The sequence below is a fragment of the Lampris incognitus genome, chromosome 15, assembly GCF_029633865.1.
Source record: "Lampris incognitus isolate fLamInc1 chromosome 15, fLamInc1.hap2, whole genome shotgun sequence".
NCBI classification, from domain to species: Eukaryota; Metazoa; Chordata; class Actinopteri; order Lampriformes; family Lampridae; genus Lampris; species Lampris incognitus.
Window position 1 is genome coordinate 29,468,401 of NC_079225.1, and position 26,527 is coordinate 29,494,927.

At 42.0% G+C, this 26,527-nt stretch overlaps 1 protein-coding gene across 1 annotated transcript; it reads left to right on the plus strand.

Annotated features, from left to right (window-relative positions):
* The first annotated feature begins 10,711 nt into the window (after positions 1–10,711).
* actr10 (actin related protein 10) lies at positions 10,712–25,218 on the plus strand. The gene is made up of 13 exons (XM_056294702.1): positions 10,712–10,888; positions 11,690–11,762; positions 11,869–11,951; positions 12,350–12,458; positions 14,446–14,553; positions 15,282–15,349; positions 15,516–15,595; positions 17,229–17,264; positions 17,473–17,552; positions 18,464–18,537; positions 19,072–19,153; positions 22,909–23,110; positions 23,983–25,218. The coding sequence occupies exons 1-13, from the start codon at positions 10,812–10,814 to the stop codon at positions 24,162–24,164; spliced, it is 1,254 nt and encodes a 417-aa protein (XP_056150677.1). The 5' UTR covers positions 10,712–10,811; the 3' UTR covers positions 24,165–25,218.
* The last annotated feature ends 1,309 nt before the right edge of the window (positions 25,219–26,527 follow it).

Consider the following 26,527-nt stretch of genomic DNA (forward strand, 5'->3'; position numbering starts at 1 on the left):
TCTTTTAAACCAGATGTCAGCATGAAGAGGCGATTTTATGACAAACGGGGCACAGTCTTTGTTCGGTCTGGTTTTGATGGTATGGGTCTGTTATCCTCCCCCTCCAGGTTTAATCTTATGTAACTCTGTCAGTGCCATCAGGTATCTGGGCATTACAGCCTCCCACAATGAGCCCTGCAGCTCAGCCTACACTGCACTGTCAGGGGGACAAAAAAAGGTGCACTGCAGCTGTACCTTTTTTGATAAAAGGCACAATGGGGTAACTTTTTTTTTTTTCTAACCTGACGTTGCATGAAAAAACAACTGAAGGGCTTTGTCATCAATTGCGGTTTGTAGCTATGGTGACCCTAAATAATGACCCCATGGCGTGGCTGCGTTCCAAATCAGTTGTGCATTTTAACCACTACAAAGGACAAAAAAAAGTGACTCAATATGCCAGTCTAGTATTCAAATATCCAACCTAATCATTGATTACAGAATGACTACATTTCTGTATACTGGATGGCCATAGTGCCGCAGGCAGCCTACACTAACAGTCCCCAGAGACAGTGCTGTCTCCCCAGGATGACATTTGTTCTCCTGCCTTGGACCAGATGTTGCGACTCATGTATCCCCTTAGAAATCAGGCTGTCGGTGGGATAAGCCGGATACGACTCAGCAGTAATGCCACGCCGCACACTGTGGCCCCCCCCCCCCCCACAATGAACTACAGGTGCTCCCCACAGTCTTAGGCTTGACGAGCACCGGCCCCTCACCTGCCGCCATCCACAAAGTGTGCTATGGGGGGGAGAGAATGGGGTTTTTGCATGTCAGATTTCTGTTACCCTGTCCCTCTTCCCTGTCTCCTCTCTTGATTTTGATCTGAAAATGTCCAACGATAGCTTTTATTTAATGTGGAAAAAGAACACAGAAATAAATTATTTGATTTTTTTAATGCTGTAAGCCGGGTTTGTCCTGTCTGTTGGGTTTGTCTCATCCGGTTCTGTCTCTCGCTCATACCACATTTGTGACGTTGTTGTCAGCTGTCTTACATTATAGGGAAGAGACGTGGCCACATTAGAAATAGTCACAGGCACATCTCTTGTCTGGATGAAGAATTTATTTGTGATCACAACATGTTTTAATATCTACAGAAAGAGATCCAGATTGTGTCTTAACTATACAGCACATTTGACCTGAAGCAGCAGTATTTGCATATACACAGGCGGTCTTTTGGGGTCTGAAGCAGATCGGACAATTCATGTGGTCACACAAAATGAAGCACTTGGAGGAAATTAGAACAATGATCAGCATAGGATGTCATTGGTGGTACAAACATTCATCAAAATGAAGATCTCTTTGTGTCATTCTGAACTACAGTGGAGATGTTTTATTACAAGGTGCCTCCAATACTCTCAAGTCATGAAGTAGTCAAACCTGATCTGACCACAGCCAGTCATTTTGTGTCCCCCTCAGCAGAGCAACCACAGCATTGGGTTACAAAACCTCTCCTTTATCTGCCCTTGTCTTGAATACTTCAACACTAAATAGTCACTATTGTGCAAACACAGCTTGAAAAACTCTAATGGGGAAATATCATCCCCTGTATTAGTGTCTTTGGTGGTTAGTCGAGCCAAAGGAAACATGGGTTTTACTTATTCACAATACACCGGATCTCTCTGCAGTGGGTTTGTTGTAAACTTCTTCTTTTTTTCCCTTACTGCTGAGAATGCTTGTCATGCTCTTGAACAAAACAAAAAAAAAGGAGAGAAAAACTTTGCCACATGTACAAGAAAATAATCTCAGCAAAACATTTTGTATTGTACATCCAAATGATGACTTTGTTTTATGCTACATGCTGTTGGAAGGGTGGCGATGTGCCCAGTAATTTTGCAACTTGTTTTTCTTTTACAGCGCTGAGTGAAACGTTTACATTTACACAAAATGCACACTATAGCTAAGGACTAAATGCGTAATTTTTCAGTTTTTTTGTAAATGTAAATGTTCCTTAAATGCCTTGATCTATATGGAATTTTTGCTTTCTTAAGTGTAGCAGGACATGGGTCAAGGAAAATTTATTTACACTTATATGACTGACTGTAGATCAGCTACATATGGTATTTAAAAAGTTTATGTAATGTGGGAAAGAAGTCCTTTTATTACACGACTTGAGACCTGCTTGTTCACACATTGCCTTTCTTTTGCACTCTGCAAAGCCTACTGAGTCTGATTTTTCTCCCAAACTATTTTATCAGAGCATGGGCAGTGATAAAATCTACATTTATTTCAACTGTACCGTACTGCCTTCATGGACTTTGGCCCATTTCTCCATTGCAAACCCACCATTATCAAAATCTACTGACAACATTGTCTCGGAAAGATGTGTTCACAATACAACCTTTACATGGGGGAATACAAAGCTGATCTCTGTGCAGCCTGTGCAAATAGTGCCCTTCCTGGTCAGACTTTGTGGGTCAGATGAGTCACAGCCAAACAGCCCAGGATGATTGAAGATGCGGTAGTCATAGCGACGGTGATGTTTGCCCAGCTTCCTTTGCAGAAGCATCAGCCATTGGTCCTTGGCTCAGGACTCTGAAGGTTATCATCAGAACTCGTCCTCCGAACTGTCAGCCAACAGCATGGCTTGGTCTTGACGGTTGGTGCCAGGCTCTCTAGGTTGCTGGGGATTGAAACAAACAACAGTATGTTTAAGTTAACCTAATGGCCTGCACTCGAGACAAGTAACAGTCTTAACGTCTATTTGATATGTTGTGTTTAAGATTATGACTGGTCTTTGGGAAATATGGCAGTCTCACTTGGGCTACCATAGGAAATAGCATGCCCATAAGACCAAAAAAAAAAACAAAAAACAGAACAAGCAGGTATTCATCACAAGTATAGGTTTGTTATATTGACCTCTGGCTGTCTGACCTTCCTCCTCTGATGTTTAAAACTGTTTCTTCTTTTGCGGTGAATCAGCCTAATGCTATATAGAGCCCCTACAATCAGCAGGGCCCCCATGATGCCGATGCCCACCGGAGCTAACATCCCAGAAACATAGCCTGCCTGCCGGGGAAAAGATAAATAGAGGTCAAAAGAAAGGCATAAATCATGTTCATCCAGTTTCCTATATTCAACCAAAATATTTTTGCACAATTCCACAACTTTCCCAGAGGGACTCATCTAACCAGATGAGTACAGGAGGGGAGAGCCTGGGATTATCATGCAAGCTCTGCAAAGTGGAAATCAGTTTGCTGTGGTTAACCACATTACTTCAGTGAATTTAGACAATAGATGTATTGCATCAGTGATTGGTGATAAAAAGCTCCCCACCCACCCGTTTATGTCAGCACTTCATGAAAGATGAGGTTAAGATTCCACGTTTGTCCTTAAAAAACGGTTTCCTGAGGATAGTGAGGTCAGTTTGGGTTTTTCACGGACAGCAGGGGGCAGTCTTACCTTTTCTCTGATCAGTTCGACCCAGCTACGCACTGGAAGAAAAGACAAGTCATAAAGATATAGCCATACCACAAGGGCCTTTTACTCTTATTTTAACAAGAAGCATAATTGTTTGTGTGCATTGCTGCAGGTATATCCAGACCCAACAGGATATCTTAGAGGCGTGTGTGTGTGTGTGTGTGTGTGTGTGTGTGTGTGTGCACCCCCATGTTCTCTTACTCAGTCCCTGGTTGCGCTGAGCCCAGACAGGGGGTGGAGGAATGAGGCTGTACGACGGCCTTTTCGAGGTCGCTGTGGGCGTCTCCGTCAGGTCCTCTTCACTTTCATCCTCGTCCGATTCTTCAGTGTTCTCATCCTCCTCATCTTCATCTGGCTCCTCTGTAGAGAGCAAAGGGAATTTGTGGTGCGGCCTTCGTCCTCTTTTAGTCCCTCATCCACGTACACACAAATATACCTCATTAAGGTTGTTTAAGTGTGAAATGTCTTCATCACTTGAGTAGGGCAGAGCCTTTCTATTCAGCATCCACGGAGGAACGGTTTTACCTTTTAACCGAGACTGGCAAGACTACTGGCAAATTAACCCCATGCTGTGAAATAGCCTCACAAATTTGACAAGAGAAAACCCTTTTCTTTCTCCAAATACCTTTATAACTGTCAAATACCAAGCAGGGCTTACCCTCAGACTCCATCACCTCCAACCCTGGTGTGGATTTGGACTCAGGCCAGCGGGTTGGTTTGTATAGGTTTGTCACAGAGTGCCCGATGGATGAAGGGAAGGGACTTGTGGTCAGGGTCTTCTCACGGTATTTTGTCCGGTCTGCACCTACAGACAAACCGTAAATTACCTTATTAACAGTAAGAAACATCCGAGAGTAGAGCAGCTTTTTTGTGTGTTTTTTTTTGCAAGCACAACTTAAACTTGATATCGTTTGATACCCTCATATTTAACATGTAATCAGGAACCCAGTGCATCAGACTTGAACAGATGCAGCTAAAGGTTTACTTTAAAGGAATAATAAATAATGTTGCATAATGGGTTGGTTGCCTGTAATACTGAGGCACCGAAAGAAAAGTTTCAGGCGTGTTTGACCATTTATGAGAAAGTCGTGGGCATTTTTGTTCTCATGCAGACTGCTGGAAGAGCGACGTGTGCCATCACATGGGCTCGGTGTGGAGAATCTTCATTGGTGTCGCTCTTTGCAGCAAAAGGGGTTGTTGAAATCAGTTGTTGAAATCAGTTTCTGCAGACAAGATGGGGGGTGGGGGGTGACTGGGAAGGCTGCGAGTGTAAATCAGACTAACAGTGTCCTTTAGCACAGGAAAGTGGTGTAAAATAAATGGATGATTTAATGGCCCGTGATCTCAAAAGATCAAGTCTTACTTGCCTTGTGCTGAGCCCATGTGACGTCAAAGCGTTTATGCATGCTAGCAAGGGGATTTCTCGGAGCGCTTGGAAAAAGTTTCAGTGGCGGCACCCATGAAATAGTCAATGATGAGGGAATTTCGCTTAAAAATTAACTTTCAAAGATGGATATCATAGTTGTTGTATGAGCGCTTCATTTTCCATCATTCTCGATCATGAATTGTCAGATCAGGGAGGAAGAGTTCCTTTACCTTTTTTCCCAGAGTCCCAAAGTTCAAGATTTGGACACTGGGATTCAAAGTCCTATATAATTAGCTTTCTAACCTTTGTGATTTAAGTCCTCTGACAGGTCCTCCGTTGGTGTCACGGGAATAAATGGACCTGATGGACTGATTGGCTCGAGCAGCTCGGCACCAGATGTCTGCCAAGGTGATGTCCAGTCTGGCAACAGTGGGAGCGGGGCGTGTGAGGGACCGTCACTGTCTGTCTCCATGGTGACCAGCTGGACGAGGTCCGCCTCTGACAGAAGCATTCCTCTGGTTGCCATAACAGCAGGAGGATGGGAGCTGCCAGGTGCCACGGTGACCATCGCCGCCACCCCTTCCGACGTGTTGTCTTCGAGAGGATCGAAGATGAGAGGGAGGGCCTCTGATGACATGGTGCCCTCTGTGGCCTCATCCTGAGACAGAGGGACAAGCGTGTCCACTGCAATCAGAGACAAAATGCCAGTCACTTCACATAGCACAGCAATTTAAATCCCAAATACCAGAGTTGTTGGTTTTGGTAAACCAACGCCAAATGTTGCGGTTTCAACATGTTGTTTTGTGATCATGTTGAATTGAGTAAGCAAACCAAAGAAACAAGTGAAGATGCCGAAACTGTCTCTGGATGCAGCACTGGACTTTCTATGGTGGTCTATGACTACATTCTGTGTTTTCTACTCAGTGTTTTAAATGCAGCTCTGCTGACAGGTCAATTAAAAATGCAGTCGCCCTCTATTGCATAGCGGAGAGGAGAACTCAGCATAACAGTGCTTGAGTATTTATGAAAGATGGCAGGTTTCTGGATCAGGGACCTCTGGATGAGCAATGTGCTCGCTAGGAATACTTTAAGTCTGAAAGCTAAGTTCACTACGCAGCCAAGGCACAATGAGAAGAGCAAGGTTGGAAAATTGGTTCTTTCTTGATAAGTAAGGCTGTCACATGAGAGACTGTTCACACTTTTGCTGTATATCTTTCAGGCATTTTCTTTAGTCCAAACCATTTTTTAAAGCTTGGCTGAGAAACACTCATAAAGACTGCAATCCCTTTACATAATACCCTTTTGGGAGCTGTGTTTTTTTTCCCCCATCTTCCTCTCTGTTGGGGGAAAGCTTCATCAAACAGACAATCCTCCAGGGACGCCGGGAACACATATTGGCTCAGACAGACTCCTTTAATCCATTTCTCTCTACTGCATCACTGAATAATAACCTGCCTCATTCTTTACAATAGTCTGGGTGAGAAATAAGGGAGAGGGGGGGATTAAGAGTGGAAAGTGTATCTGTGAATATGTCTGTTTGGAGGTTGGGGGGGTTAGTAACGATGATGGTTGAGCCCTCCAATGACATGCCGTGCACACCCTGCTACCATATATGCCTGGAATTTGTCTTTTTTTCTTCTTCTTTTTTTTTGCAAAGAGCAGTGTCAGGAATAGAAAGTAATTAGACCACCATGGGTCCCATTAGGGTTCAAAATGGAGCATGCACGCAGGCTCCTCATCGCCAGTCGTCGAAGATGATCTCCGCTACCAGACATGTCAGTTTCATTGCATCGTCACTTAACGCAGATTAAAACGTTTTCCACAACAGTCAAGTCCTGGTTAGAACTTGGCCAGAACTGTAATCGTGACACCGGCTAGTTATTATTTGTGTACTTGTGTTCATGCTATAAATGTTCTGTGTTTGTGTGTTGTCGTGGATGGTTGTTGTTCTTGTTTTGTTGCTATATGCACTGATTTTAAACCGTACCATGTAATTTTAATGATCACTCAAACAATCAATGCCCGTCAAGGGACTGGTGTTGGAAATTAGCTTCGGCTATATACACATGTACAGTACATCGGACACTGCTTCTGCAACCATCAATGTTCTCTGTACTTGTCCCTTACAAATAAATGAAAAAAACATTTTTAATGAAACCCCCAAGACCCCACCCCCTGCACAAAAGGAAAAAAACAAAAACAAAACTCAAGCACACCAGAAAATGCACTTCATGGCCACAACAAACTCCTGATAAGCTTCTTATAATGTGTAGAGCCATTATCCTGTACAGCTACAGGACCAAAGACATGCTTTTCACATTTGGACTTATGCACAAGCTTTGCAGCATTGCTGAGTTTGCACAACCAGGAAAAGTGAAACAAGGGCGACCACATGAGCTTTCCTTTCTACAAGAAAATGATGTATTAAACTCATACCAGAGCGGACATCTCTAAAACACATCTTCTTCATGTAGCCTTTAGCTAAAACTGCCCTTTATCTTCTCATCTTCTCAGCCTTTTTGTTTAATCATTATTAAAAAAAAATCTTTTCTCGTGCTCATCTCTTTATGGTAATATTTTACTTCTGACATTGTAGATGTCCTTAATTTGTTTTTAATTTTCATTCTCTGTTGTTGACTCTAAAGCACTTTGTATTATTATTATTATTATTATTATTATAATCATTAGTATGCATGTGATTTGCCCACCAACAACATTGTGCCTCTGGGTTTGTTCTGACTTACCTCCACTCTGTCTCACTGCCTCTGTCCAGACGCTCTCTGGGCCATCCTGTCTGGGCGTCAGGTTTGGTCCAATTTCAGGTAGAATTGGGTCTTGGACTGTAGAAACAGCTGTCTCCTCCTCCTGGCCCCATGCTGACAGAAGTGTGGAGGCTTGAGGGGAGAAAGAGGATGAGGAAGGGAGGGGACTGGGGAGGAGGCCCCCGCTGGATGTCTGTCTCTGGATCCAAGCCGAGGGGTCAGGTGGCATCACAGATGAGGGCCTGTTTATCTCACCTACTTTCTCCTTGAGAGACTCCCCAAAGTCAAGCACGCTTGCTCTGTTGCTCTCTTCATCCCACGGACCATTCTCCTGGGCAGCACCTTTGCGCTCCGAGGCCATGACCCTCGAGCTGTACGCCTCTGGCTGTGGTGGCATCATGAACGGGGCAGAAAATCCCAACAGGGCTGATCGCGGTATACCTGTGGCCTCAGCAAACTCTTGTTTCCCTCCAGAAGAAGTTAACCTGGCCTCACTTGTGACAGGTGTATCCTCCTTGATGTCCATTACAATGGACAGCTTCCGATTTGAGTCTGCTGAGAGCTTTGAACCTGTCCCTGACTGTGTTGGAGCCTCTCCCATTTCAGATAAGCTACTGACAGCGGCCCCCGTCTCAGTTTCAGTCCTCTCGCTCCACGCCTCTTCACCAGCCTCACTTGGCCCAAATCTTCCAACATGGCTGTCCCCATTTTCTGTCTGCGTCACTGGAGCTACCTCCTCGGGTCCTGTTCTCTGTCCATCTGGGCCAGCCCCTCCTTCTGTACCTATATTCACTGATAGACCAGCCAAATGTCCTGATGTGCCAAAGTCAGATTTGTCTGCATTTGGAGGCTTGGAGGGCACATCTGTGGAGTTCTTTGGCACAGTGGGCGTTCCTGAGCTGATACATTGGCCTTCGCAATTGTCGTCTTCTGTGGTGGTGTATTGTTGATGGAGAGGCACAGGGTTTCCGTAGACACAGAGACAGGTCCCAGCCAGGAGGAGGCGATGGAGTGTCTCAGACGTCAACATCTCTACCTTCTCTCAACACGTGGTGAGAGTCGAAATTGGTTGTCTGAGTTACTCTACCCAAATTTTAAAGGCTGATGTGTGTCAAGGATAAGACAAGGTCTCGTGGGGGAGCCTGTAGGTAACCCCTATGCTCCGTCAGCAAGCCAACACATGGTTGGAGGGAGAAAGCAGACGAGGTGACCAGGCCCCATTACAAATGTTGGTATTGTCTGCAGATGAAAGGCCCAGAGTTAGAAGCCAGGCATTTTTCATTTGGGAACTTTATAGCTCATTTATTTTGAATGCCAAGCCTCTGATAACCAAGGAAAGGAGGATTAAGTCTGCATTTCTTCCTGCCTTCACTTTGATCCTGTAGTTGTGCTGTTTTGAATAGCGTAACTTCATTTTCCTTTTGATCATTGACTCATGTTCTTGTTGTCTGAATAGAAAAGAATACCTACAGACGAATAAAGACATGGACAGAGGTGAAAAGGGGGAGAGAAAGAAAAGAGGGAGAGAGAGAGAGAGAGAGAGAGAGAGAGAGAGTCTAACACAGTTATCTATTGCACTCCTCTACCCTTCTGCAAAATATAAATGGCACTGGGTTCCCTTTCATCTCGGATCCAATTCATTTGGATCACTGGATGTTAAGTTGGTATATTATGTAAGATCCTCTCTAAGAAGGGCAGTTTTTCCACAGAGGGATCCATATACTACCCTTGAATGAAAAAGTTAAAAATTTATATATGTGTATGTATATGTATATATAGCTTATACATCTATTGGATGAATGGTGAGATTCATACAGACATCAGTTATTCCTCTTACAGACGAAAAGAGAAGAAAGGTTAGAAATGCACTGTGCTGACAGGGTGACACCCGTTCACTATAACGAGAAATCATCAACAAGCCCCTGATGATGCATAGTCCGACCATGTCACCGCCATCAATTTCTTCTCTTCTGCCTAAGCACCTTCCTCGTGATCAATAAAGTGAATGCCCTCCACTGGCTAAGCCAATCCAGTGCTTGATCTGACAGTATCACTGGCCAAACATATGATTATAACAAATCCACACTGCGGTGCTGAGTCCCATTTCAGGAGACCATCTGAAATGCTTGCGCTGCAAAGCAACAATGAAGCTATTCATAGCCCTGCCTAGAGACCACCTCGAAGCCTGTCGTAAACCGCGTCTATCGTCTTACCTTACACCCGTTTTGCACATGAAAAACGTATTTACATGAGATAACAAAGAAGTCGCGTCAAGATGGCTTAAAATGAAAAAGCCCTTACCTTCACGAAAACATGTCGCTTTGCTTTGCCAAGGAGGAGGCAAAGCTCCTCCGTCCAGTTTGCAAAACTGTAATTCGCACGAATGCCAATGTCTTATTAATAGCTTCCCGTGTAGGTAGTGGGGAAAGCGAGCTGGAGGAGACGCTTGTTATTTTGCAGCCAAACGTCATTGAACGAAAGCAGCCTTGTACGTGCGTGCGCCCCGGGGGGGTTCTGAATAGCTGCCAGACTGACAGTTTCAGTTTCGGATATGTAACGTGTGTTACTCTTTATCAGGTGTACTCGTTACAACGCTGCATACGCAGCTCCAGGTTCACTTAATACACCGTAGCATCGGCAGCTTTTACTTCTGTTTTAGTCCCTGTTTGAGACTGCATTAACAGTCGGTCTCGGGGGGGGGGGGTGCAGTTTAGGATGTTTGGATTTGTTTGCATGCGTGGTGCTGAATGGACAGCTCTTTGATATGACGTTGAAAAGGTGGCTACACGTGCTTTACCATGCAGCGCTATGGCCCTAGTTACACTGGCTAACCCAGTTTGCTCGTCAATCAACAACAACAACAAAAAAAATCAATCTACAATTTACAAAATTAACAACAGTGCATATTCTATTCATCAAATTAAAACCTTGTTGTCGTGTTTGCTATTATACGTAGAGCATTGGTTGATTTGCAAAAAAAAATCAATTTAAAACTGTTGTTTTGGATGTCAAAATAATGAGAAAAATGCTTAAAATGAGCTATTGCTTCTATTGTTTTTGACGAGATTTCTTGTTGAATTTTGATGAGGCGCTGCCTGCTGACGTCACACGTGCCGAAGGACCCAGCCCAACCCAGGAGGGAGGAAGACAACAATTTTTTTTGATGCAATTATTTTGGGGCTAAGTAGCAATATTTCTTCTGCTTTCCAGCACAAAAAAATAATAAAATGCCCTTATTTGAAGGGTTGGGAAGTGGAGGAGAGAAGACTGCAGTCGTCATTGATTTAGGAGCAGCTTACACAAAGTGAGTATAGAGAATGTTAGCTATCATTGCTAACATCATGCTAACATAAGTAGGTTATTAGCCGTGGTGTGGGATTCTTGGGATGTTCTCCCCGTTTTTTTGTGCAAGCTGGGGTCTAATGCATGTTAATCACCTTTTATGAAGCCCTTAACTAACCCATCTATAGCTACTGTTGTTAGCCTAACAGTAATCAGCGTTGCCTATAGTTAGCTAGGCCGTTAATACTAGCTGACATCTATTTTTAAGCCACTTTATCTGAGATCATGCAACTGTGAGCCAACTAATCACCGTCTATTCGTGGGTCGGGCTAATTTCAGACTAGCTAAACAATAATGTTAAAAGCAAGCCTTGCAAATACAGCGAACAGTTAATTGTTGGAACTGCTGAAGAAAGTGCTGTAGCTGCTGAAGCGTTTCGACAGAGATCTCCCTGAAGCAATTCACATGAAAATCATGTGGTTTTCTGTTTGTTTGTTTTTTGTCTGGCCACTTGTGAATACTGGCTTTATTGACGACAGATATCATTCCTTGTGTTTGATCCAGATGCCCATCAATAGTTTATGTTGATATGTATATATGTATGATATGCAAAATGTTTTGTGTTTTTTTTCTGAATAAGTTATAATGTTACAGTACGTCTCTCTGGCACTGGCACGTAAGACTGCTCACCAAATGTATTCTTAACTCTTTAATAAGATTGAAAAATTATCTTGGATTCACCTCCCATCTTTTAACATTTACTATTTGTGGGTAACCCAACCGAAACGTCCTGCATGATGCTGACAGCTGCCTTGTGTTGCAGATGTGGCTTTGCAGGGGAAACGGGGCCCAGGTTCATCATTCCGAGCGAGATTCGGAAGCCCGGACAGCAACAGGTGATTGACACACAGTGATTGTTAACTCCCTTGTAAATGTGTGTTCATTGGAGCGTTCTTTTAGAAAATGTTGATTTGATCTTAATCTTGTATGTCTTCATTCTAGGCGATCAAAGTGGTTCAGTACAACATCAACACAGAAGAGTTATATGTCAACCTCAAAGAGTTTATCCATACGCTGTACTTCAGGTGAGATGATGCAAGGAATCACATGGCCATGATGTTGTAATACTCAGGGTAAATCAGCAAAATTGGAAAAACTAATATATCCCGTTAGACTTAAATGGGCAAGCTATTTTCAAAAACTTTAAATCCTAAAAATAACCTAACAGTCAAAAATGAATAACAAATGCCTGCTATGACACTTGAAATACTCTTTTAATTTGTGTTTGCTTTTACCTCTCAGTATTTGCAATAAAGTAAATTTGGATTGCAAAATGATTTTTCAAGGCTTGTTATAATAACTCTGTTGACAAAGCTTGAAATGATTTTGCCAGAGATTGATATGATGTGCATAGTCCTTGCAAATAAAAACGCATTCAGCCTGATCAAACCAATTGTCTTCCTAACCGTCTGTTTCGATTTAGGCACCTGTTGGTGAACCCTCGCGACAGAAGGGTGGTCCTCATCGAGTCCATCCTCTGCCCATCCCACTTCAGAGAGACCCTCACCAAGGTCTTCTTCAAACAGTTTGAGGTACTGAAGCTACGCATATGTAGAACAGGTGTCGCTAATATTTTTGTGTAAGTAAATAATTGTTGGAAACTATTTAACTCCAGTTTTATCTTGTAGTACATCAACTTTACAGTTTCCCCAATATTTTTTTCACCATTTCCCTTTCTCTTAGTTTTTCTTTTTACTAATCTGGCATTATCTATCGTATGTTGCATCAAAGTCAAGTCCATTTTATTTGTATAGCCCAATATCACAAAATTACAAATTTGCCTCAGAGGGCTTTACAGCAATACAAAATCCTGTCCTTAGACCCTTGCATCAGATAAGGACCAGCTCCCTAAAAAAAAACCTTTAACAGGGAGAGAAAATAGGAAGAAACCTCAGGAACAGCAACAGAGGAGGGCTCTCTCTCCCAAGATGGACAGACGTGCAATGGGTGTTGTGTGTACAGAATAAAACACAATTTATAGAATACAATATTGAAAGAGAATAACAGAATTATAGAATATATGAAGAATATGATGAGAAGAACACCAAGCAGTCTCAAGATGCCACTGGAACAGCCATGGTAAGAAGACAAACTACACATGCACAGAGGGGAGACTCACATCACACCATTCACATACACGGAAGAAGAGACAAGAAAAGAAATTAGTCACACATCAGAGAAAGCGAAGGATACAACATTGAAACAATAACAAAAAGAAGGATATTACATTGAAACAGAATAACAAAATTATATGAATTTATATATAAAGAATGTGATGAGGAGGATGCCAAGCAGCATCCAGGTGGTAACCACCATCCCAGTGGAGGCCGCGGAGGCGGACAGACTACCTGTGCACATGGGGGAGACTCACATCACACCATTCGCATACATGGGAGAAGAGAAAGAAGACATCATCCAGAGAGAGAGAAAAGATGTGAGAGAAGAGGAAGATGCGAGGGTCTAAGGACAGGATGTTGTGCTGCTGTAATGCCCCCTGAGACAAATTTATCATTTGTGATATAGGGCTATACAAAAAAAAAATTGACTTGACTTGATTTGCCAGTTCCAATAGTCAATAATCTATACTCTATAATCTCATTGGCAGAACAGTGCTTGGTAAATTCATTGAGACAGAAACCGACCCGCCATGCAGTACAGGTCATGAAACACTCAATTTAAAGGCAACTAATTGTAGGTTAAGGCAAAAATGTTAGTTTTAAGTTTGTATTGAAAGGACTCAGCAGACTCTGATGGTCTGATGGCAGCAGGCAGGTTATTCCACAAGAACGGGGCCTGATAAGAAAAGGCCCTGCCATCTGCTGACTTCTTTTTAACATTGGGTACACACAGGAGCCCTGTATTCTGAGATCGGAGAGTTCGAGATGGAATATACGGTTTAAGGAGATCAGGCGGGGAAGATGAGGCAAGCCCATTTAGGATTTTATAAGTCAGCAAAAGCACCTTGAAGTCTGATCTAACATGGATAGAAAGCCAATGAAGGGAGGCAAGAATTGGTGTAATTTGGTCAAATTTTTTAGCTTTAGTTAGGATTCTAGCTGCAGCATTTTGAACCATCTGAAGACTTTTAATTCTTGCATGTGGCAGACCTGAAAACAGAACATTACAGTAATCAAATCTGGATGAAACAAATGCATCAGACGTGGATGGGAAAGACCCAATTTTAGCTGTGTTACATATGTGAAAATAGGCCATCTTGGTGATTTCTTTAATGTGCTTATCAAAGGAAAGGCTGGGGTCAAACGTAACACCAAGATTGTTGACTGCCACACTGTGAAATCAAAGCTGCTCTCTCCATTGCTCTTAATGGGGTGTCAAATGTCGAAGGAAGTAGAGAATATTATTAAGCGATGAATGTTTGTGTCAGTCATAATTTGGCAAATGGTCAACTGGGCTGTCAAAACCTGTTTTGATATTAACAGTCAGAATGTAATTTATCTGTGAACTATTCCATTGAGTAGATATTTAAGGTTTCACTACTGTGTTGTTGTTTTCCCCAAGGTGCCCTCTCTACTGTTTGCACCCAGCCACCTTATGTCCATCATGACCCTCGGTATCAACTCTGCCCTGGTGATGGATTGTGGGTATACAGAGACACTGGTGCTACCTGTATCCTTTTCCCATCAAAATAGAGTATGGGTTCTTAAATTTAAGGCACAATGGCTGACTCATAACTTTTGCAAATGGACAAGTGCAAGTTTGTTCTGAAGACACATATGTTGTCCATAAACCTGAAGTATTTATGCTTCTCACTCATAAATGACCATCTTCATCAGAGTCCTAGAATGTTGGTGGCACTGCAGAAAAATTCAACCATCCACCCATTTAAAAAAATAAAAACAACCAGTAGAATCAAGAAATTGTATCAGTTCTATCAGTTACAAAAATTTTGTTTGCCTGTCTGTAGTTGTTAGATGTTGAATAGGTAAAGAAAAATTCATTAGGCTTCTATCACTCTGTAGTTAGCTATGTCAAAACAAAATATGAACATGAATGAAGGGTGGTATTTTCATATAATTGCATCCACTTTAATTCTCCATTTAAACAAAGGAAATTGCTTCTTTTTTGTTTTGGGTTTGCAAGTTGTTGGTTTAATTCTGTGCAACTGAGTGATTTAAAAGTTAAGGTGATTTTAGGCGATGCTCACACACGACCTTCAAATGCAGTCAATGCTTCAAGTCATTCTGTTTTTTGTTTTTTTGTGTGTATGTTTGTGTTTATATTTACATACTCATAAATGTAAGAGAGAAGGTCGATATGGTTATTTGGTCTTTCATTATCTACTGTTACACCTCTGTATCCCAATGTTAGGCTTGCCTCCTTAACTATGAAACCAGGTCTATGAGTGTACCCCCATCCTGCCAGCATGGGAAGCTTTGCCTCTGGGCGGGAAAGCCATCCATAAGTAAGAAGCTATTTGACTTTTTCTTTTCTTCCTCCAAATCTTTGATGGGAGCAGTACTCTTATTTCACTCTATTTCTTTGCACTTACCCGTTAAACAAAAACCTTGTTATTATATTTAAAGGTACTTGATTTCTGTCCCATAACTATGGATGTGTGGTATTTGTAGAGAACTGGATGGGCTTCTTGTGGAGCAGTGCACAGTGGACACAGACTCAAGCACCGGACAGACTGTACCTGCTGTCATTGGTAAGTTTAAGATGTTGTGCACAAGTAAGTTGGTAATACTTGTAAGTGGGTGCTCATCAGCACATAACTTGTGCTTTTTTTAATGTTTAAGGTTTATAATCATGTTTCAAGGTTAACTGTATAATGCTCTAAAGATCATTGTGACCGCTACCCTGTTTCACAATGCAAAAAGTCCAAGGTGGACAAACATTACCTGTAGGAGATGCTGATTGCAATGGCAGGACACATTACACCTACCTGCTCCCCACCCAGGAAAATTTCTATTCCCTGCAATGCCAGAACAAGATGGAGGTAACAATGGGGCTCAAATTATTAAACTCAGCATTGGGGTGCTACTGTGTAAGGATACTATCACATTGGTCCGCTGCACCACCGGAATGGTTCAGGAATGTTACCAAAAACATGACTATTAAGCTTAAAACCTACCCATTCAGCATTTTTCAGCTTGATTTTAAACTATGGTGGAATGAGATGGAACAAGTTATTTGCTGTCGAGACCCGCTACCAGTCAACTCAGCAATGGGATCACCGTGGGCCAGCATTCTTGTGGAACACATTAACACCTCTTTGAATCCATGCCTTAATAAATGAAGGCTGTCTTGAGGCAAAATGAGATGCAACACAATATTAAGAGGGCACCCCCCAATATTTTGAATACTTGGTGTATGATTACTTTCTCAGCCTAAGCAGCGTCTATGAATCATAACAGATTGTTTCTGCGTGACATTGAAGCATGTCTCTGAATAATACATACACATGCAAGCTATTTTAGCTTTGCTCTCCCGTCATACTTTTTCTTGATGGAGGTTAGTATAGTTCACTGTTGACAAGTCAGGTCTCCAGCTGAGCCAGAGCGAGGCAAGCTTGATATGTACATCAATAATTAAGGCAAATGCCAGACAGACTCACTTCACAGTAATGCTGAATTCCATCTTTGCAGAAGGCACCTTAAAATTGAATTCTCTGCACTGTTGACACAAGTGTTGTGCCTAAGTTAATAATGAAATTTAAGATGGATCTGCATTCTTTGAGCGTCCCATATCTGTCTTATTATATACAAGATGTATAGGTTATCCTGACCTAGACAGTAATGACCAAACAAACAATATAGAAGTTAATTGAGGGAAATTATGGAACTAGCTCATGGTTTTGTTTTGTTTTTGTTTTTTTCTTTGCTTTCAATTTCCCCCTTTTTCTCCCCAATTGTATCTGGCCAATTACCCCGCTCTTCCCGGTCGCTGCTCCACCCCCTCTCTGCCGATCCGGGGGATGCCCCGACCGACCAGAGGAGGCGCTAGTGCAGCGACCAGGACAAATACCCACATCAGACTGCCCACCCGCAGACACGGCCAATTGCGTCTGTAGGGACCCGGCGATCCCGTGTTGGTAGGCAACGGAATAGACTGCTACGCTACCCAGACGCCCATGGTTTTGTTTTTGACCAAGCTGGCCTACCGGTCCTTTTGGCCATTGATCTGACCTCAACCCATGAATTGTTTCCTTCCAGAAATTGTCATTCAACCTCAAGGTTGTTTAGTGCAGTCGCAGTGAGGTGAAGTGGAGGGATTATGTTTGCTGTGTGTGTAAGCATACAAAAAAAAAAAGTTTTTGTCTTTTGCATTTTTTTCCTCAGGAACTATCCCAGAGGAGATTGTGGAGGACATCAAGGGTAGGTTGGAAAGAGTTGTTTTAAGATTTAATTCCTGCTCCTCTCAGTTTGCTCCCATGAGGATTATGGCTCACTCATTACTGCCCAAAGCAGCACTTCTAAAAAAAATTTAAAAAATCCCACCTTGTTGCAAAATACAAGTTTACAAAGATTTTGTTGCTGTCATGAAGTGCTACTGTAACTGTCTGTTATGTTGAACTTCCCACAGTCAGAACATGCTTTGTCAGTGACCTGCAGCGAGGCCTTAAGATCCAAGAAGCTAAATTTGACATGGATGGGACCGCAGAAGTAAGTGAACTCGGGTCATTACAAACAAGGTAGTAAGACCTCTTGGCATGGGGCTGGTCACCTCATCATCTTTACATTAAACACAAGTATTTGCGAGTCCGCGGTGGTGTAGCGGTCTGAGCATCGGCTTTGTGTCGATGCAGTTGCCCACTGGGGACCGGGATTCGTGCCCCGGTCTTGTCAGATCCGACTATGGCCGGACTCGATGAAGCAGCAATAATTGGCGACGCTGTCTTCGGGAGGGGGGCGGAGTCGGCTTGTGTTCGTCACATGAATGCGTCTCTGTGTGTGTCGGAAAAAGCAGTGGTTCGGCCTGGATTCGTCTTGTCACGAAAGTGGGGTGGCGTCTCCTTCTAGACTGCTGGCAGGAGAGATGCAGTTGGCGAATGCATGCAGTACGAGGGTGGGTGTTTGAACTAAAAAAATAGGGATCGATTGGCCACTAAATAGGGAGGGAAAAAAAAGGAAAAATCAGAAATAAATTTATTAAAAAAAAACACAAGTTTTGCAAGTTGAGTTTTTTAGCCTTCTCAGTTTTCCTCAGAAGTCACTTCTGGGGTGTCCCGGTGGCTCACCTGGTAAAGTGCTTACCACATAAGGCTGAGTCCTTACCACAGTGGCCTGGGTTCGAATCCAGCCTGGGCCCTTTGCTGCATGTCATCCCCTCTCTCTCCCCTGCCTTTCCCATATCTCTACTATGGCTATCAAATAAAGCCGGAAAATGCCAAAAAAAAAAATCTTAAAAAAAAAGTAATTTCTGTACTATTTAACTAGGATTGCTCATCCTTTCCTCCATCAGTGTATGACTGTGTGTGTGAATGGGTGAATGTGAGGCATACATTGTAAAGTGCTTTGAGTGGTCGGTAGACTATATAAATGCAGTCCATTTACCATGTTCAATGTATTTGCAGCGCCCTGCCGCACCCCCTGATGTTGATTACCCGTTGGATGGGGAGAAAATATTGCATATCAAGGGATCAATCAGGTAGTTAAGCTAATCTCCTCTCATCCTCTTATCTTTCAAGGATACTTGTGTGAAGTCAAATTTATTTACATGGCTCTAATTCACTGTCACCATCTCAGGGGACTTTATTTTCCCACAGTGAGAAATGGGTAGATACAGGGAATTTAAAGTGAACATGCCTACAGGTATAGTTCTCTTTACAGAAAGAGAAGTAGAAATTGATATTTGCATGTGTTCTTGTCCTTTATCATTAAATTTCTATTGCCTATACAAGTCCATTCAGAGTCAGCTGTCCATTTGTCATTTGCAATGCCCTTCAAATCTTTCTGTGTACCTGGATTGGCTGTCCGTCTGTGGGAGCAGAGATAGTGAAACGAATGCTGTGTTTATTTCCTCACTGGTTGGTAGTGGTTCAGCTAATGTAATGGGAGTACAGCGGGTCATTGTTTCTTCTGTCCACTGAGGCAAATTTTTAATTTGTGATAATGGACTATACAAATAACATTGACTTGACTTGACTTCTGCTCAGTAGATGCTGTCCTCCATGTTTTGCAGGGACTCTGTTATAGAGATGCTTTTTGAACAGGACAATGAAGAGAAGAGTGTTGCCTCTCTAGTACTTGATGCTCTGGTCCAGGTAGGTGAAAACTGGAAAATTTCTTTGTGTGGTTTGGTGTGTGGAAGTGCCAAGATATTCATGCTAGAACAAGCAGAACAGATTTTCAAATACTTTCTTCAAATAGAGTATATGTTTAAAGACTGATTCCAGTAACTTTTAATTCATACAACACCTCGAATGTACAATAAATCAATGTTTTTGCGATGTTTCTACAAAGTTAATAGATTTAATGCACCAATGATTTCAACATATCCGACCTCACTCTCAAGAAGTGTGGGCATATACATCTTTTGGCTGGACTTGCAGGCAGGCCAGCCCTACAAACACAAATGTACCTGACTGACTGACTGACTGACTGACTGACTGACTGACTGACTTACCACATTAGAGTAACTGACTGAGTGATCATGTTTAGAGTGACTGACTGAGTGATCAAATTACACGAATGGGCTGCTGGATCATGTGACCAACAACGTCACTGAAGTTACACAGATTGTCGGCCGAGCGCACAGTTAAAGCACCCCAAATAACAACCACTCTGAAAAAACACTCACCGCCAAATTCACAAAAGGATTGCACAGCTTTTGCGGCCGCTAAGCCAGCACAAATAAGACAAAAAGAAACCGTGTAATTCTCAAAGCGCCCACAAATTGTGAAATGCATCCCTAACTGCTCCGCCAAGTAAATAGCATCTCAGTGCTATGGTGCTGTTTGCACGTATTTAAATGAGGTAATATACATACATTTGGCACAAAATTAGCCCCTCCCTGTGCAAATGAGCCTTACTGGAAAAAAAATCCAATTCACAAACACCAGCGCTAATAGCTACACACAGAGTGAAAATTATTGGCGTCTTCAGAGAGTTGGTGTTAACTGAAGTGCATTTATAAAGGGTGCCACGCCCAGACTTTCCAGCGATCATGGCAGCAGTGATTGTGGCCAGGCGAAGGTGTGCTCAGGAGCAAATATTTTTCAGGAGAATATCACTTTTTGATTTAACTGAAACTGAAATCATTCACAGATACAGGTTCACAGGTCTAACAATTCATGCTATACTTGATGACATTGAACCTGCCTACTGTGTTCTTAGGGCAAAGCCACCATTTATGCTTTGTCACATGGATAATTGCAATCAAACACAAAACAAGGGCAAATGTACTCTGTTGCAAAACTTTATGGGTGTGTTTGCGCTGTAATAATATTAGCGCAACATCTTTTGTGAAACTGACCTTGAGATGGGGCAGTGATGAATGGATTGCCTGTCAATACAGAGTGAGTCTTAGAGAAACGAGAGACATCCACAGATAGAAACGGATGAAAGAGGAGGGGGAGTTAACAGATAATTAGAATAGGTAGATACTTACAATTAAATCTTCTCTTTCAAATCAAACTTCCCAAGACATGAGTGGAAAGTATTGTTCTTGCAACTATATTCACAACCTTTTTTCTTTTTATTTTTTTTACTCAACCATAGTTAACAAGACATTATTGACACTGCTACAGAAAATTGCAGAGGAACTTTTAATATCCAGGAATTCACATTATAGACTCTACCACTGGCTATCCTTGTAACAAATTGGCCACAATTTCGAACATTGACCATACACAGTCCAACTATATACTACGTTTTGACCTTGTCTTGTTTCATAACGGACCTTTTTTTGGCGAGTTGACAAGTCAAACACTGGAGGGAAACACTTTTAAATTGCAAACGCAGTACATCTTACAAATACCATATAGCATGGATCCTAATACGCAGTCCTATTATTGGGGGCTAATATGAACTTGATAATTCAGACTCATGGTGGAATTCTACTGTTGCGGCCTAAGTGAAAGAAGAGAATAGCAAAGCCGTAGCATATATAGGCTAGCAAGCCTTGGCAAAGAAGCTATAGAACTGACAAGATGTCAGTGGCCTGTGCTAATACTTGGGACACAGACAAACACAGTATAGGCTGAGCTTTGCAAGAAACAGAGCTAATTTCCTTGTGAATAAAGTATTGGCACCTTACTGATTGTCATCATTGTAGTGAAGCAATCGTATCTCAACTTCTCATTCTTGGCAAATCTTGTCTACTAATTGCGACAAACTCAGAATGTAGTTCCTCTGTAAATGGGCACTGCAAAGGGATACAGTAGCCTTATTGCTCAGAAAAGTCCCGTTGTTTTCCAGTGAACAATACCCACACATGCTGTATATTTTATGTAAACTCACTTTTGAGGTGGCTTGAAACCCAGGTGTCACAAAGCACCTGACATCAGCCATGTCTGAGCTAGGTGAATTCAGCGAGCTTGCTAGCATTCACTATTTGTATAACATAAACAATTTGTTCCTACAACTAGTATTCCAGAAACTAGCAAGTGGCAAAGTATTGGAAAGTTTGAGAGCAAGGAAGGGTACAAGGTGGGCAAAAACTGTTACAGTTGAAACAAAACAAATTAAACCAATGATTTATGTCAAAATGTAATGTAAAAAGAAAAAATTCTCAAAAATGTTTACCCATTTTGAAGACAACATCGATCTAACCCTGTTTGGTGGGCTCTGTTTTTTTAGTAGTTAAAATGCTGCAATGATGACCCGAGGCTTAAAGCTCAGCCATTAAATTGCAGTGAATCATCGTTTATTTTATGCATGGCATTTTTTCTTTCGGCTGTTTTGACTCTTTAAATATCAAAAAATCTAAATTTGAGTTTTTTAATCGCACTAATATTCACCCCCAACCGCCCACATAGCCGGAAAGTCATATTTCTCACCAGAATGGGCCTTTAAGGTAATCTGCATTTCAATCCAGGATGAAAAGGCATGTCTTTTGAATAAGACAAACATTGGAGGATAAATAAGAAGACTCCGAGTGTGGTTACAAGTAACCCTTCTCAGATAAAGATCTCTCATCATCACAGCAGGAGGAATGCAGCCTCCAATGTTAGTTTTACTCGGCTGTGACAGCAGTGGGGATAATAGACTTGTACAACTATGTTACTATGGCAACACTACTGTGGCACATTCTGGTGTGATGAGAGTAGCGTGCTTCTCTGAGTAGGGATCAGGCTAGGCCAGGACAAACTAATTAATCTCAATAGGCATAGCAGCAGACATCCCAAGGCCTCCGAACCCCTTCTTCTCCGCAACAGAAATATATAACCCAGTCCTAGCCTGCAGATCTCAAAGGAGTACAACACGAGTTCACTATTCAGGGTCTTGTCGTATAAGCCTTCTCTCCAGAGGCATCAACAGGGATCCGTCTGTTAGGAAAAGACACTGCTCCGTAGCCAAGGAATCTCATTTATCACAATCTGTTTCATGTCTTCGCCTGCACTGCTGCTGTTGACCCAGAAATACATTTTATAGGATGGCTGGTGTTTCCTGCCTAATTTACTCTCCCGCAGAACTGATTTCACAGCATTAATAGGATCATGTTTGTTTCAACTAAGCGTCATTTATTCCATCATAAATACATATGTTTTTTTTTTTTTTGTCAGATCCAAACTGGTGCACATTTCCTAGGTTGATACTTGAATTGAGATGATTTAGTTTTCTTCACATGCGTGTTTCACCTTTTTTTTTTTTTTAGTAACATTGCTCCGTCTTTTCAATTCATTTCAATAATTTGAGCATTTCTGCCCTCCAAACGTACCTCACCCCAAGAGGCGTAGATAACTAGGACTGATGAAAAACATGTCCTCAGGTAATATGTGTTTTTGTGCTACCGATGTTTATAATCTCATGTGATGTGTTTTTCTTTTCCATGCAAACCAATGTGACTATTCTCCAGTGCCCCATCGACACACGTAAGGTGCTCTCAGAGAACCTGGTGGTGATTGGTGGCACAGCCATGCTGCCTGGTTTTCTGCATCGACTACTGGCCGAGATACGCCTCCTAGTGGAGAAACCCAAGTACTGCGACATCTTGGCCACCAAGAGCTTCCGCTTGCACTCTCCACCTGCCAAGCCCAACTGCACTGCCTGGCTCGGAGGTCATATAGTAGAGTCATTAAGGCTCTTCTCTCATATTTTTATTTTGCTATATCTTCAGGACACAATGGCTTCTTTCAGTGAGCTGAATTAATGAAAAATATATATTGATAAAAAAACAGCAAGTATTCGTTGATCATATGAGGAAAGAAGTGGTGTGGTTTAGGTCACTCGTGTCACCATGCCTCACTGAGTGCTGAGAATAAGAATTACCACAAAGAAAAATAACAGGTTTTGACTCTTGTAATAAATTTAGTGTGCTGAATTTACCCTGTTTTGCATGATTGAGCTAAGTCTTTTGAATTAACTATCTGGTGTGATTAGTATGCAATGGGCATTGGTGAATTAAGCACATTGAATTTGCGGGTATTTCTTTTGGACAAAGCCTTCATTATTGTTCTTAATTCCATTAAGTTTGTAATTGCATTATGTGGTTGGAAGGGAAGTTAAGAATGAGGACAGATAGAATCAAATAGATGTTTGATGAACATTTCTACTCTTAAATGTGTTGATTTTTTTCCCACAAGAATCTTGCCAATTTCTAAGTTTAATTAATGAGCGCACTTTCAAAACTTGATGTCTGAAACTTTATGTCTATGTCTGCAATATATCAGTACAATGAGAAAAGAAAATCTTTTGTGCCACAAACATCCACTCAAAAGCCCAACTCGATTGTTTGTGTACTATGCAACAAATGGTTGACACAGAGCCCAGTTACCCAACTATAATTATTTCATAAAATGTGACTTAGGAGCCAAAAATAGCTGCGATGTCTCATTCCACAAAAAAATTCCTTCATGTGTGCCCTAGGCTAGCTTTAAACTGTGAAGAACGTCTGCCTTGTATTTATACTTATACTTCTTCATACTTCTAGGTGCCATCTTTGGAGCACTGCAGGACATCCTGGGCAGCCGCTCGGTTTCACGGGATTACTACAACCAGACAGGGCGAATCCCCGACTGGTGCTACCTGAGCTCTCCTCCCCCCGAATTGGTCTATGACGCAGGAAAAACCCCTCCTCCTCTTATGAAGAGAGCCTTCTCCACAGAGAAATAGACCCTCACAAACAGTCTACTTCTGTCCCTCTCCTCAATGCAACAACTCAGTAACCTTGGATGTTACGTCCCAACTCAAACCCATTTAACAAACCCATTTAACATGGGTTTGTGTTGGGATGCCATCCACCATCATTCATATGTACTGATCCTAGACTGGTGGTTGATGGGCCGTGTGAGATTGAAGTCAGTGGAGGGTAAACTGTTCTTTTACCTGACCAGTCAAGATGTGGGTTTTGGGGCAGTTCCACCACAGGACCACCTTATGGTCTTCCTCATCTACATTCCCTACTAAATTCCAACCTCAGTGTATAGGAGAGAACAGCGTTTTGATTTCAACCTGTTTGTCCCTCATTTCTTGCTCAATGGGTCTTTGTTAATTTGTTAGAGGCACCATAATCCTGAGTCCTTGAAACGAACATGAAATTACATTTGAATTAGGATTAGGTGAAATGTTTTGGCCCTCAGCATAGACAACCCGTAGTACATTATGCCATCTCTACACTGGTTTGAGAGATGAGAGGCGTTAAGATGAAGGTTTTGGTTCTCGGGGTGGCCAGGGAGCTCACCGAGGAACCCAGAGATAACAGAACCACTGTGTGTGTCCATTATTTGTCATGGTTCCTGTTGATTTGAACCCACGGTCTGTTAATACAATATAACTCACTGTAGATAGGAGCATCTGTCATACTGTAAAATGCCTTCAAGGGCAGACATATGGATTTGATTCAGTCATAATTTTTGTGTTGAGTTATACTGTTATTTTTATCACTTTGCACGCTATAGCGCTCAAGGTGATCCATTTGAAATTTGAAGAAAATATGAGATTCTCCCGACAAGCGGTCTGCTTCATTATAATGATGTAGAAAGTGCAGCCCCGCTGTTTAAAACGCAACTCCCACGTACAGGATTTCAACAAGTTAAATGCTTTGTCTATTTATTGTTTTTGCTTTGCAGTGGAAAGAAGCTGTTTAAGTAAGAAATGGTGCACCCATTGCAGTTTTGCGCTGTAACCCCTAAATTTAGTCGATACAAAATAAATATTCCTGGAATCGTGTAGTTGATTCAGACCTGTTTTCTCAGTCTTGTTTTATGACAATCCAAACAGTGTTATCTTTGAAAGACAGAAAGCAGCTCTTTTTTTTCTTCTTCTGAATTAAAGATCTGTCAGGAATGTTATGTAGATGCATTGCAGACACCCAAAGTGCACAAAGCTCAGGGCAGATTTAATAACTCTCCCTGTCATAACACAATGCCATACCACTAAACAGCCTGGAATTGTACCTTTCATTTATGGTGGGTAATCCTGTTCACTGCCACAGTCATAGATAGTCTCTGTCATTTTTATTGTCTTGAGAAACTTTACAACTTCTTTTTGCTAGTGGCACACTGTGTAGTGGGTTGGAGCTTAAATGGCAAAAGCACAGGCTCATATTATAAACTTCCTTTTACTTGACTGTGACTTTCAGACCAAAGAGAAGTAGCCAAAAAAATCTCATTGAACCATATTTTTGAGGATTTATACAATTCCATACTAGAATTATACCATGGGATGGGCCATTATTGCAGCTATCCCTTTAATGGTGAAAGCATGGCTTTTCTCAGCTTTTGCAAAGAATCTTGCACATCTGCAAGACCTCGGTGATCCGTTTTGGTGCCACGTTACAGCTGACAACCCCCTTGTGTCCCCTTGACCTTTCCTGGAACATGGATTAATGCCTTGTCCACGTCTTGTATTACATTTAATTATTTATTTATCCAAATTAATAAATCAATAAATTGTATTACATACTCAACACTCAAACTCTGTTACAAACTAGTGACCGTCGGTGTCCAAAGAAATGCCGCTAGTATGGAGTGAAGTAGAATACGCACCAAAACCCTGGTGTTTGGTGCGTAAAGCAGCCGTGGGGGACCAGAATTCCCATGCTTCCAGGTGACGGTGCATCTCCACATGCCGGCCAACGCTCCCACCGCACGCACACACACACACACTGAGTCATCTCTGCTGTACTCACTCTGACTGCCCTTCCTAATCCCTTTCACCTCTCTGCTCTGGTCTTATTTTACTACCACCTAGCCCTAAAATGGTCATAAAGTAATAAACCATAATATTTCCAGAGTGCTATAACCCCTTAGCTTTGAACGCTTTACTTTTGGTTGCATCTAATACTGGTGTTGTACGTATGTAAGCTTGACATACTTCCACATCAATTTCAAGTCACTTTGGATAAGAGGGTCAGCAGAGTACCCATGATCTTAATATATATATATATTAAAAAAAATCAGTTAACAAAGGAACATATTCAGTTCTGTACTTTAGACACAGTCTTATGCCACTCTGTGTGCGTGCATGCATGCATG

Coding starts and splice junctions, on each gene's coding strand:
- actr10 (XM_056294702.1), top strand. CDS start 10,812: ATGCCCTTATTTGAAGGGTTGGGAAGTGGAGGAGAGAAGACTGCAGTC. Junction 10,889..11,689: donor TTAGGAGCAGCTTACACAAA/GTGAGTATAGAG, acceptor CTTGTGTTGCAG/ATGTGGCTTTGCAGGGGAAA. Junction 18,538..19,071: donor CATATCAAGGGATCAATCAG/GTAGTTAAGCTA, acceptor CATGTTTTGCAG/GGACTCTGTTATAGAGATGC.